Source organism: Aquila chrysaetos, chromosome 12, assembly GCF_900496995.4.
Source record: "Aquila chrysaetos chrysaetos chromosome 12, bAquChr1.4, whole genome shotgun sequence".
Classification (NCBI taxonomy): domain Eukaryota; kingdom Metazoa; phylum Chordata; class Aves; order Accipitriformes; family Accipitridae; genus Aquila; species Aquila chrysaetos.
The window spans coordinates 9,285,418-9,299,448 of NC_044015.1; the positions used below are offsets into that span (position 1 = coordinate 9,285,418).

At 47.0% G+C, this 14,031-nt stretch overlaps 1 protein-coding gene across 2 annotated transcripts in view; it reads right to left on the minus strand.

Moving 5' to 3' along the window:
- The window catches only part of LOC115349006 (zinc finger protein 737-like), a 47,859-nt gene extending 34,676 nt beyond the window's left edge, over positions 1 to 13,183 (minus strand). Inside the window, exons 1-4 of one of the 2 annotated variants that reach the window (XM_041127915.1) lie at positions 9,289 to 13,183; positions 7,445 to 7,637; positions 4,720 to 5,957; positions 2,885 to 2,937 (exon numbers count right to left, since the gene is read on the minus strand). In XM_041127915.1, coding sequence (XP_040983849.1) covers positions 2,885 to 2,937; positions 4,720 to 5,719 — 1,053 coding nt within the window. In that variant the 5' untranslated portion in view covers positions 5,720 to 5,957; positions 7,445 to 7,637; positions 9,289 to 13,183. Of the gene's footprint in view, positions 1 to 2,851; positions 2,938 to 4,719; positions 5,958 to 7,444; positions 7,638 to 9,288 lie in introns of both variants that reach the window. The other variant, XM_041127914.1, reaches the window with a different exon arrangement.
- Between the last annotated feature and the right edge of the window lie 848 nt (positions 13,184 to 14,031).

The window sequence follows — 14,031 nt, forward strand, 5'->3', positions numbered from 1 at the left end:
TGAATTGTACCTTCTCCCAATTCCCTTTCCCAAACAATGAAAATAAGTCATCCATCACTCACACCACTTACCAAGCAGAAGTCTTCAGACCAAATACTTTAACAACTGCTGACACCTCAGGTTTTAGTAACTCCTCTTTCTAAATTGCTGTCAATCCACCAGGCAATCCAAAAGAACCCACTGAAGTCACTAAACCATCCCTTCCATCAACACCAGCAGTATTTTCAGGAGCAGCAACGACGGTCAAGGTATCGAGGAGGAAGAAAATTACCACATCCTCTTTCAAGTAGGAGAACAGAGGCTGGGCAAGCAGGCCAGCAAAACATGCTGACTCTTTTGGGGTAAAACTTAACACACTCAACAAAGAACATCCTTGCATCAAGGAAGATGTTCCTTTTTAAGACACGCCAGGTAGTTATTGGGAATAGCTGTTAAATGGCAAGCCTGTGGCTAGGCTGTTAACCTGTGCATGGCTCTGAGCCCAGGGACCTTTTCCTTAAGAGTCCCTTGCAGCCAACAAGATGTGTCCTGGTAGCTTGTACAGAAACAGACCTGCTCAGAACAAATCGCTACTCCTGCCTTCAGATTTGAAGCACATAAGCAACAATTAAGATAAAACCCTTAATGAGAAAAGGAGTTGATAGCTCTAATGTTTTCTTCTAGCAGATAAACAAGAGGAAGGCCATTACATGAACTGCACGAGCACATTCATTTGAGCACACCCTCCTCTGGAAAATAACATTCTCACGTAGCAGGGGGCAGTTCAGCAGCACAGCCATCCTGCAGTGAATTTACAAGCGGGCTGCACTCCAGTGCAGAGACCTGTATTACCCGCTTCACAGGCTAGCTCCCATTCAGTGGTTGCTCTTTTAAGATGACTCTAACCTTGCAAAAGCCTACTATTTTTTAACTTCTCAAAGGATCAGACACAGCTGGGATCACCAAAATAAAAACATTGTTTTCCTTTCTATTTCCACTATATTATCCTAGCAAAATGCTATTCATCTGCCGTTCTGTTGGTGAGATCTCAGCCCCTGCTCGTTTTTAGTCTGTAAGTAGGAAAACCGCAGTGGGGACTCCTTATGCCAACAGAAACTTTACAAGATCAGAAGCAGATCATCACATGATGAAGCCTCATTTTAAATAAAAGCTGCCTACTCCAGAGATTTCAATGCCCTTTGCTCAGATTAATTGACAAATGATGGATTGCTTAGCGCTCCCTGTTTACATCAAAGACTCCTGCTTCAGACTCCTCCAGTTGGGAAAAGGCAAACACTATAAAAGGAGGATGATGGTATGCAGAGGAGCTGAAAGACTGTACAGTAGTAGCTTCTCCTTTGTGCAAGGTGCTGTATCTGCACTCCACAAGCACGGGCGTATTTACTATGCAACACCTTTGCTAACAAAGTAAGAAAATAGTACTGTTGCTGCCAAGGACTGGCCGGTGATTCCAGGCCAGTGAGGGCCAGAAATCTGCATTGCTGGAGCTATTCTAACTTCTTAGTCTTGAGACAGTTTTCCTGTGATGGAAATGAGTTGGGCAGAAGCGATATAGTGAGGGGACAGGAAAATTAGCAAAGAGCAAAGGGTATTTCTATGTTCCGCTGTTCACAAATACCATCCAGTGATCAAAAGGACTCGCACGATCAGGATCCCCTGCCTAGCTCAGAGCTCCAGCCCTGTGCTTGTGTCCCAGTGCTTACTGTAATGCCCCAGCAATGAGGGCCTGTGAGCGAGTCCTCTGCACAGCACAGCATCAAAGGGAACCACTTCTTCCGTGGCCTTTACAGACGCAAATGAGCTAACAGATACACTGGCTACTCTGAACAAAGAAAAATTACTTCTGCTGAAACCACACACTTCAAAACCTCTCTAATGAAGCAGTGCTGTAGAGCAGGTATATTTGCTCACTCTCTCCCTTCCTGTTTCAGCTAGGTATCGTCACTGGCTATGTCTGTTGTAGGCTATCAGCAACTCAGACTGACACTGTGACAGTGTCAGGGCCTGGGAGAGATTTCCAAACCTTTATATTAAACATGTAAAGTGCAGAAGTGACAATCTCTGGGTTAAATTAAGCTCCAAGGGATTTCCTGTAGCTTGCACAGGAGTTAGTGGAAGTTTCTTTGAAGAGGGTTCAACATGCTTTTCCCAGAAACCATCACACATTTTAATTACTCTTTTCATACATCCAAGCATTTTATATGCAAGCCAACCTTCCAGGCAAGTATCTTTTTAATAACCTTTTAGTTAAGCCTAGTAGTTTTCATTTCACCAACCATTTACTCTTCCCATTAAACAGACCTTTGTTCAAAACACTTTCACCATTATGCTCTTACGGGTACAAATTCCATCAACTGCTAACACCAAAAAGCAGAATAACTAGATGTTCACAATTACCACAGCTGTCTAAGCATAACAGTCACACAACATAAAGGTGCGCATAGTGGTGCAGTTTAATTGGATATTAAAAGCCCCTGCAGCAAGAGCACTGCATACCCAAGGGAGAAGCAGGATGCTGAAAAGGGGAGACTGTAGCTGACAACTTCAAAATGCGTTTAGAAGATGAGGGTGGAAACTTAATGCACGATAGCTTCTGGAACGGCTTTGTCACCTTGCTATCTGCCCTCTCTCCAGGTCATTTCAGGTTGTGTTGAACAACACAGTCCCCACAGAAGAGCACTGATGACCTCTCTCTGCAGTTCCTTTACCCACAGTCTCCTTTCAGCCAGGATTTTTTTCATGCAAGGATCTTTCCTCTTAGAGAGGCTAAGCAGTCTTCAGATAAGACCAACCCTTTGCCAAGGGGCCCCATCAAAATCCCTTTGGAAACCTAAAATCATACTGGAACTACCTGCAGAGGGGAGTTTGGAGAAGTCTCACTCACAGCTGTAGCGAATGCATATGGTACGCAGGGTCCAGTCATCCCGGCAGAGGTATCTGCATTACAAAAGTACATCATTTCAGAGACAACATAACACATCCCTAAGAAGTGGGATGTAGATCAGTTCCCTAATCTGGAGACTTCTTTGAGGAATGAAATTAAAATGACCCATTAGTGAGGCTGGGAGAATTAGTCTCCCATTCATAATCAAGCTAAAGTGTTGCTGTGGACAGTGGTTCAGCTTGATCCGAGCCAAGGACCTCACTTCAAACACGACAGTACTCACAACTGTAAAACGCCTGCTCAGCTGTTGCATGGGTGGAATGTGCTGAGCAGCCATAACCATTTTTTACTCTATGAAATATGCAAACAAATGGCACAATCAGTACTTTACATTAAATAGCCTGGTAGTAAATGCAAAGGTACATTACCCTGAAGCTTTACTTTCACTCTGCTGTGCAACTGTCTGCTGAAAAGGCAGAACGCGTTAGAAAGAAATTAGTGAAATTATGGCAGCTGGCAGGGGAAAGGAAGCAAAGCTTTCTGACACAAAAACGAAATTAAGACTGCAACTTAAGTACAAACTGGATGCTTCTACCACAGTGGTTAACAGTAGATTAACTGTCATTTTTAAGTTTCAAAGTTAAAAACCCCACTGCCGTAACTGAGGCAATACGTACCTCTTTGGAAGTTACAGCCTTGGGGTATTTGGCAGCACCTGCCTGAGTCTGCCAGGCTGGTTTCTAAGGGAATTTTTCTTCACTAACCATTTGAATCTAAATCAAAGTGAAGAGTCAGGCAGACAGTTTGGGTAGTACTCAGACACCTCATAACAAAACCGTGTTCTCTGACAAGCTTCCTTATGTGTGAAAACATTTAAATGAAGATGACTCCTATACAATGAGTAGCAAAGGTGGCTTAAATTTGGTCTTCCGCTCTTTGAATTTTGTGTTCTCAAGCATTTCCTACTGTAACACTCAGCTGGACAGATTTAAAGTGCACAGTTCCATCAGAGACACAAATGTATTCAAATCCCTCACCCCAAGAACATGCACCGTCATAGCGAAAATAAAGCTTTTTTCCATTATGAACAGAAATTCAACTAATCACACGAAAGTACGTAAGGGATCGATACTCCCGTAGATAGAAACATTTATGAAATACAGCTGGTAACTGTTGAGTTTATTAAGGAACTGTTTTGTGGCTGGTTTTTTTTTTTTTTAAATAACCAACATGATACTTCCCCTCAAAAAAAAGTAATGGAAAGAAAAACTTAGCAGAATGCAAGGAGAGAAGGGATAGAGGGACAACTCTGGACTGTTCTGACTTAGCAAAGACCTGCAACAACAGATCTTCAAACCCAGTGCCAAAGAGGTACCACACTCGAGAGGGCAGGGCCAATTTATCCAGTGACCAAGACTGCAGAGAGAAGTCTCACAGCATCCTTGCAAAAAGCTTAAGCTGATGCATTGTCAGTTCAGCTAATTGAGACAGTGCTAGCACGTGTGAGTGATTTCAGTCTTCTCAAGTCTCACATTTCATTACTCAGTGGTAATTAGGTTATTTTTTCATACAAAGCCAGTTTAAAACCAGTGAGTGCAATCTCTACCAGTACAGGTTCCAGAGATCCCCGTGATCTTCCCCGGAGATTTCCCCATGTCAGCCACTGCTGGGAAGTGGGTCTGGACTGGCCAGAGCACATGCAATGGAGTGCTTTCTCCAGCCCAACGGAGCAGGCCTCCTGCAGGTAAGAAGCAACCAAGGAGACCACAATCACGAATGAACTAAGAATTAAGATTTGTCCAATTTGTGTGTGCGCTCATGCCTCCGTAGGGTACCTGACTCGGTGAAGGAATGACCACAGTAATTGCAAGAGTAGGGCTTCTCTCCAGTATGGATGCGGTGATGGCGCTGGAGCGATGCCAGCCGGGTGAACGTCCCTCCGCACTCCTCGCAATAGAAAGGGCGCTCCCCAGAGTGAGTCTGCTGGTGTCTTTTCAGCCTGAGCAGCTGGACGAACGCCATGCCGCATTCCTGACACTTATAGGGCTTGTCTTGTCGGTGGATCACTTTGTGTTTGGAAAGCAGGTTAGGCTTATCGAAACCTTTGCCGCAAGTTGGACAGGCATAAGGTTTATAGTCGTCTTCCTCAGACTTTTGGTTTTCTGCACAAGGCTGATCAGTGTACTCAACAGTGTGTTGGTTACGGTGCACTACTGACCATGGGTTCCTAGCCATGCCGTTTCCCAGGATCACCATGGAGCGCTCTATCTTGTGTACGTTGCGTAGGTGCCTCCAGACATCAGCCGTGCGAATGAAACCCTTGTCACACTCCGGACATTTGTGTGGCCTGTCACTAGAATGAATGAGCTTGTGCATTCGCAAATTTGCCGCACGGAAGAACTCTTTGGCACAGATGGGACATCGGTATGAGTTTTCCACAAGGTGAGTTCGCTTATGTTCCTGCAGCTCGCTCATACCATGGAAAGAGGAACCACACTTCTTGCACCGATACGGCAAAGCTTCCTCAGAGACAGGCTCCAGGTCCTCATCAAACACATCAGCAAGAACGGTGTTTTCGTTATTGTCATGTAGCCCTCTCCATGGTTTCTTGGACCGCTCAGAAGAACAGTGCTCTAAATCTTTATCTTCACACTGCAGGTCAAAGCTGGTACTGGAGGGGACAAATACCCCAGCTGTACTCTCACCTTGTTTCTGGTAGTAGGTCTCATAGGTTTCTTTGTCTTCACACTGCAACTCTGCAGGAAGCTCCTGCTTACCTCCTGCTGAAGGTCCAGCAGAGTTGCAACAAGGACTGCACGTCTGTGAGTAATTCATGCCTACCTCCTTCTGGAGGCTAGATGTGTGGCCCACCTGCTTAGTGGTGTTTCTGGAATAATTTGAATGCTTCTCACCTGTGTCACAAATGTTATTCTCAGAGTCTCAGTCCATGTTCACATCCATCCTCTGAGGCGTACGCTGTGTTCATCTGCAGCTCATTGATGATGTGTATACCAAGAGCTTCAGGTCCTTCATGGTAAGTCCATCTCATTCTCAGCTCTCTTTACAGTCCTCCCTAAAAAATAAAACACTCATTTCATCAGTGATTTTTCTGATATTAACATAAAGCTATCACAGTGAAGATTTTTTTTCTGATTAAAAGAATGGACTATTAGTTATGCAGTAGAAGAAACACAATCATCTACTATTATATATGTATAAAATATACATTCAGCAAACAAAATACAGACAGACTACACTTAATGAAGTTAAATCCTCTATCATAATCCAGTCTTCGCTACAAATATAAACTGATAAACAATTTCCATTTTAAATTCACCTAAAGACGAGAAATCTTCAGAACTCTGGGGTGCAAACACTTTGCGCAAAGTCCTACACCGCAGCTGTGCCGACCACAGATGTCTTTCCAAGGATTCATGCTTAATCCTTGTTTTTACCTTACTAAATATGAACTAGGAGCACCAGTCACAAGGTGTGTTCTTTCAGAAACTAGTTAGGTAATGCAATGAGACCCAGAACGCGTGTCAGTCAAACAGCCAAAACCAGATGCAATGTATGGAAGGGGATTCTGGAGAGCTCGGGAGCACCTCTGGCCTCCCATCCTGACCAGCATTATTTTAACCGTCTTGAGGATATTTGGGGTCCCTGTGCCACTACCAGCTAGCACCATACAAAGAAGACATATGCAAGGAAAGGCAAGAGTGAGCTGTCCAGAAAGCTTACTAATCGTCCTCCCAGGCTTCAAAGCACAGCTAGTAATTCTCCAGAGCTGGCCCACTGGAACAGCTTCAAATTCTCTGGGTAAACTCCCTTTGCAGACCAGTCTTGCTAGCAGAAAATATGAGCGATGGTAATTGGTGAGGAATACCTGTCCGAGTCACAAACTTTCTTGTGAAGAAGATGCTTTTGTTCATGCCATACCAAGGCATGGATTCGCAAGAGGTTTTCTAGATTTGTCCCAGCAGCCTCTGTTGGCAGCAGCTCCCCAAGGAGCTTTCACTCACCTGGTTTAAACCTGCATTCACGCTGAATTGCTAACCTAAGATGAGAAATTGCATTTTTCCCACCCTGATGGATAGCTTGGCTGCTCCTCCGACCCCCACCTTCTCCCTTGCACCCACTTTTCATATTTCCTTTACTCCCACTATTTCTTCACTTCCTCTTAACTGCTTTTGTCTGGGCAAAACTTCTCTGAATACAAGCACATATATATACAATAACATATATGTAAAAATGTACATATTTCTTGTATTTCCATGCAAATGTAAATATAAAGCTTGTCTATTTAGCTTCAGTAGGTTTAGATAGTTATAAAGGCACTACAGCAATGTGCATTAAGTGAAAGGTCTTATTCACATTTCAGAAAGACCAGCTTCATTTGAGACACAAGCTGCGCTTTCTTCTGCTGTGCTACAGAAAACAAGCTGAATTAATCTTCTTCATTAGCCACTGCCTGGAACAGAATGGCTCAAGTCACCCGCCAACTTCAACCGTTCCCATTAATTTAATAACGAGCGCATGAGAACAGGAACTATTCCTCACCTCCTGCAAGGGGCTGAGCACCTCCAGCAGCACACCGCCGGCTCCCGAGCCCTGGCACTCATCTGCTATTTCCTTTGTTGAAGCAAAAACTTTTCAACAGAGGCTGGCACTGCTTGGCTTAAGAAAACTCCCTGACAAAGGCCCGTCCGGTTTCCACGGGGCGGGAGGGGGAATATTTCAATCACGGTGTAGGCTTAAAATTAACAATAAAAAAAACCCCATAAAATAAAATTTTAAAAATGTATGTTTGTGGGTTTTTTTCCCCCAGCCAGAACGAACCCCCAAACTTTTCCCCGCGGCGCAGGCGACCATCCCCTCTCCGCAGCCGCCGCTGCCGCGCACACCGCCCCCCGTCCCCCGCCGCCGCGGAGCGGCCGCCGCTGCCCGCGCCCTACCTGCGCCGCTCCCGCCCCGCCGCCGCCGCCGCCGCCGCGCAGCCCCTCGCGCCGGCGCGGAGGCCCCCGGCGGCGGCGGCGCAATCGCAGCGCGGCGAGGCCCGCAGCGGCCGGCGGCTGCCAGCAGCGGGGCGGGACCCGGGCGGCCCCTCCGCTCCAGCCCTCGCTTCGGCAACGCTCGAGCGGGGCTGGGTCGGGACCCCCCTCCCGGCTCCGGTGCCCGTTTCAGACTGCTGAGGGAGCGGCCGGCGGGGCCGGGAGGCGCGCAGAAACATCCAGGTGGGTCAAGCGTTGGCTCAAAGCGAGCAGGTGCCCTTCCCACCCGCTCCCGCTGAAGGGCCCTCCGGAACGCCCCGGTGCTGCGGGGGACTGGAGCCTTCCTTCTCCCCAACTCCAGCCTGCAGCAGTTCACAGGGTGTTTCCCCCACACCCAATGGCAGTAACTGTGCATCTTCCCATAGAAGTTTGGTGGCGATTGGATTCACGTTCAAGCTTTGCTTTGTCGGAAGAAACAGGCTCTGCTCTTGTAAGGAAGGCTCGGGCCACAGCCCCGGCCTCTGTCTTCCTTCCAGCTTGAATGAGTATTTCTTCACACCACGTGCCCAGAACTGCAGTCGGTATCTCCAGCAAAGTCTCACCAGGGCCCTTCATGGCAGCATCATTTCCTTATTCCCAGTGGAAGTCCTTTGCCCGACACATCCGAGGATCCCACTTGCCTTTTCCAAAGCCACAGTACAACCACAGTCCATAGGACTTCTCAGGCTCCTTTCCTCCACCCCTTATAGCCGATAACCCACCCACCAATTTGGAGCAGAAATTTTCACCATTTCTCTACCACCATTTCTGGAAGACTTCTCATTCTTCTGTGGCTCTGCAGCCATCCCTCCTGTTCATACCCCCTGTCAGCACATTTCACTCCCAGGTGTCCATTTTTACATTCCCATCATTAATGTAACTCTTCAACAGGAGTCATCCAAGGTCCAGTCCTCCAGGAGGCACCATCAGGAAGTTCCCAACAGCTTCTGTTCCAACTACAACCAGTGGTCCCCAACCCAGTCCCCTCAGCGCTCTGCATTTGTCCCCCCCATTATCGTACTGACCAGTTCTGCACTTCCTGCAGCCAAAACTACTCTCCAACACCGCCATGTAATCTCGCAGAGATTGCTCCTGCTTTTAACACTGCAGTTATGTTGCACACTGGACAGCTATCTTGCTGTCTTTTCTTAACAAAACTCCTACAGGTTTTGGAAATGGGCTTCTACAATTAACAGCAAATACAGAACCGAAATTAAAAATGAACAAGAGTGTGTATTACTAGCATGCAAATATGGTATATAAGAATGCCCCAATTTCTACGTTTTTATGATCTCACAGATCTTTCTAAAAATAAACGTGAAACTAGAAACTACTCTGCTGGGAGTTGAGGGTGAGGAAAAGAACCGTACCTACTCCTTTCACACAGAAAAACGAGCTACTTTTGAGAGCAGAGTAAGTGTCAGTTCAGTTTCCTCAGATCAGGCAGTTAAAAAATGTTAGCAACATTCCTTTAATGACAGTCCTTGAACCCATGAGAAACTCACATGCTCCTTAGTACGGTGAACCTTGCAGAGAAAGAACCGTCATTCCAATTCTCACAAACTAAGAAAAAAACCTCACAAGATTTTCATTATTTTTATTATCATTTTTCTGAATTTAAAATTCTTAGCCATTTCTTACTGCAATGCAGTAGCTGGGCAGGGTAAAGGCTTTCTTTCACCTAGACCCAAGACGCACGGAATCACGTACCCCTTCCACCTCCCTCATGGAAGGTAAGCACGCAACCCTTCCCTCGTTCACCAGTTCTCATAAGGAAAACGCTAGTAATATATAAGCACATACGGCACCAATATCTCCACAGCCAAGCATGCTTGTGTGGGGTGCAGATGATGAATGGCCATTTTTTAAAAATGCAAATCATGGTTTATTACAACTAATACATTAAAACATGAGAGGATGTATGGACAGAGGAAATGGATGAGTCGTTTTGGCCAAGTGGGCTGTGCAGCCTAACAGTGATACTTTTGCAAAACCAGCCCCAGAGGGTGCTGATGATCTAGATAGCAACTCTGTAACTTAGAGACCATGTGCACAAGAGCTCTAATTTAACGCGTCGGTCTTGCAAGCATAGATGCCCAGATGAGTCCAGGTAGTCCTGATCATATCCAACAACTGCACATCTCTTTTGACTTCAACCTGATATAATGGCAGCACTTCCTCTTGCAGCTGCCAAGGAATGGTGTAATGCCAGCAAATGATGGTCTTCCTCATAGGGATCATGGAGGAAATGACCAAAGCATCTCCAGGTCCTCCTCATCCTCATCCTCCTCCTCCTCAAAAGCATCAATAAGAATGATGCTTTCATCATCCTCACTTATCCTTTTTTGAGGATCCCCAGAGTGTTCAGAGAAAAAGCATTCTAAACATTCATCTTCACACTGCAGGTCAAAGTTAGTGGGTTGGTTGAATTGCGCTTCTAGTAGTAAGTTTCAAAGGTCTCCTCTTCTTTGCACCGCAGTCCTGTATGGATTTCTTGTTGGACTGAAGGTCTAGCAGGATGCACCCAGGACTAGAAGGTGGTGAATAATCTTCCTCCACCTCCAGCTGCAGGCTGGCTTTGCAGCCCCCCTCTTCTGAGGCTTGTCTGGAATTACCTGAGTGCTCCTCACCTGTGTGACAACTGTCATGAACAGAAACCAAGTCTGCCTCCATCCTATGATACCATACAGGGCTTACTTGTTAGTAATTGTGGAGACAAGCAGTACAAATTCCTGTGACCTATCATGGTTCGCTTCTTTCGTGTCAGCTTCCTTGGAAAAGAAACAAGAACTTCACTACCTGCCAGGCAACGTTAGCATTTAAGATGTCAGTTTAATTGAAAATACTTTAGTAGTAATAAATAATGCAGAACACTCCAAATGGTGTCTCATGGGTTAGATCAAGGACCCAGGGCAACTCTGTTCAGTGCACAGTGTTTTCTGTTCTGAGACAGAAAAGGGCTTCTATGGCAAGGTAATAAAACCAGCACATACACACCCCAACACTTAGACTGACAAAAGTGTCAACACACTCATAAATTCATGAGCACAGTCCCACAACTAGCCTCTTGCTTTCAGTAATGAAGAGCAGGCCACTCTACTTATGTCTCCCTTTTAACCTAAAATAAAAAAGGAAATTTGGAGGTCTTATTTCATGTACATTGGTCTTCAGATGAATATACTTAGCTCTATCAAGTTGCACATATTTTAATTTTTCCTCCTAATACTGAGATATTTAAAATGTACTCTGCCTTCTATTTCATCTGCTGCATTTATAAGCACATGATTTCATTAAATTCTGCATTCTAAGGCCTTCCCATCAGCCTTGATGAGTTATTCCAGCACACATAAAAAATAAGCTGTAATCCTCAATGAGAAGGTGGCAGAAAAATAAGTGAAACACCTATCTCTCTACAATATATGATTCCTATTAAAATTACATTATTGGTGCTTTGTACCCGTCCTACATTTATATTCCCAACACACATATATGGATGCCAAATCCTTCTTTTTATTTATGCTATCTCACTTTTATGTGTTCTAAATGTGAAGAGCCTGTCAGGACAGATGAGTATCTGTAATCCATTTGTCAGTTAGATCTGCTTTGAAGTCATTTTTTAACACTGTTTTTTTTTAAAGGATTAGACTCTACACTCCCATGTTTCATTAAATTCACTAAAAAGTGCAAACTCGCTTGCTGTCACAATGGGAGGTTAATATATTTTATGAAGGGTTTAAACTCACATCCCATCAAATTTGAATTTTTATTGGCCATATAGGTTTCTCCCCTGACATCTGGCTACTCTGTTTTAGGACTGCCATAAACACTTTAAACATCTGAGCGCTTCAGACTCTTCTACATAAAACAAACAACCACCAAGTTTTCTTCTAAGTAGGAGCTGAATTCCTAGAGACTTAACTGGTATTTGGCTGAAGCTTGAACTTTTAACTCCCCAGGGCTCCGTTTAGCACACTGAACGCTGGTGAAAGACCAGCAATAGCTGTTTACTGTTAGAGATACTGAATTTTGCAAGAACACCACCACAGCACCCAACAAGTGCTTTCCTACCAAAGCTGATTACACCACATGCAACACGCTACAGCCAGAGAGAGAGTGAGCAGCCAACACTCCATCAGTACTCTGCTGAAAGTGTGATTAAAAGAAGGTTCAGGATCTCTGAGGCTGTCCTCTCTCAAATCACCTGGAGCAAGGAATTGTTCCATTGTCTCTAGCCAGCTCCAGCCTGTTATCATAGCACGCTTTTTTCTGCAAAGCCTGCCAAGATCTTCTAGGTCTTTGGGTCCCAGTCAACTGGCATCTCGTAAACAAGGCATTTGGAAGAAACGAATACATTGAGAAAGCAAGTCCTAACTACAGCGAAAGTCAGACACAGTTACAAAATGTAAAGTCAAGCTGTAAAGAGCATGGAACAATTAACAGGAAGAAACTGAGCAAGGACTGCAAAAAGCAGGCTAGTCAAGTAATAACTTTCTGGCATGCTTTAGTTTCTCAAACTTGCATTTTCCTTTGCACATATTGATCTAGCCCGTCATCAAATTTCTATGCAAAAACTACTGTCTGATTTTGCAAACATCCCCAGCCCAACTCTGACAGGTCAATTCAAGTGCTGGACATGCAAGACTGTAAAGCAGTCTGCAAAGCAAGAAGCTGACCCTTCTGGTGCAGGACAGAAGCTGCATATGCAAGAACAGCCACGCTCCATGGCTTCCTGCAATGACTGGCTGTGGTTTTAGAGGAGATGTGTCTGTTATCTGCACATGTAACTTACACATGGTTAGTTTTGAAAACCCACAAAATGCATACACAAGCTTGTTAAGGAGTTAAAGGAGAAATCGCCACCTGAACAGCCCTCTCAATACCCTTGATCTGTGCTCATTGTTTTTTTATTGTAAGTCTTGGATTACTAGGTTGACTCAGAAAAGCATTTGATATTCTACTCAAATAACCATTCAGGATAAAGGGTTTTTACTGGTGTACCTGACTAAGCCTAAGCCGGACGTTTTTAGTGGTGCCCCAGGAAAACACACACTCTCTGCCAGTTCTTTTTTGATTAAAAAGGAAACTGAAAGAGCAGCTCTGACTGAAAGACGGCACTTCACTCCAGAGACCCCAAAACCCCGCGAGGGGAGCTGCCCAACCCTCTCCTCCCAGGGCAAAAGGGCGATGGACGGGCGGGACGCTCACACTGCCCGCGGCCCGGCCCAACCCGGCCCCACCCTCCCCGCAGCAGCCTCTGCCGACCGCACCCCCTCACCGTGCGCGGCGGGGCCGGGCCGGGCCGGGCCGGGCCGGGCGCCCCCCCCCCCCCCGCGACCCCGGTCCCCGCCGGCGGAGCGGCGACCGCCGCGTTCCCCCCGCGCCGGGCGAGGGCAGCGGCACTCACAGCCCAGCCCGGCCGGCCGCCGCCATGTTGTGAGGGGACCCTCTTACAGGGAGGGGGTAAACACACCGCCCCCGCTGATGACGCGGCCGCGGCCCGCCCCGGCCTGACGGACAGCTCCCGCCACCAATCGGCGGCCGCAGCCCGGCTGTCGGGCAGCGCCGGCGTCACCAGCCGCTGCGCGCGCGAACGGCCGCCCGACGCAACCCGCTGCCGCCCCCAGGAGACAGCGGGGCTCGAGGCCGGTTCCCCTCAAACCCTCCGGTGGCCGGCACACCCGGAGAGCGGCCCCCGTCACACCTCCAGTGAGCGACGCAGGCAGAGATCCGCCCCTGTCACACCCCCATGGGACTGACACTCAGAGGCCGGCCCCCGTCGCGCGCGCGGCGGGACTTTCACAGCTGGAGAGTGACCCCTGTCACACCTCCACTGTGAGTGACACCCAGAGACCAGCGCCGTCACACCTCCAGTGTGAGCGACGCAGCTGGAGGCCAGCTCCTCTCACAACCCTTCGTGTGAGTGACATGCTCCTGCCGCATCCCCAGTGTGACCGACACCGCCAGGGACCTCCTCTGTCACACCTCCGATGTGACTGACGCAGCCACAGGCCGGCCCCCCTCACTCCCCGCAATGGGAATGACGCAGTCACGGACCAGCCCCTGTCCTGCCCCCGGTGTGACTGACACCCAGACGCCAGTCCCTGTTAGTCCCCCAGT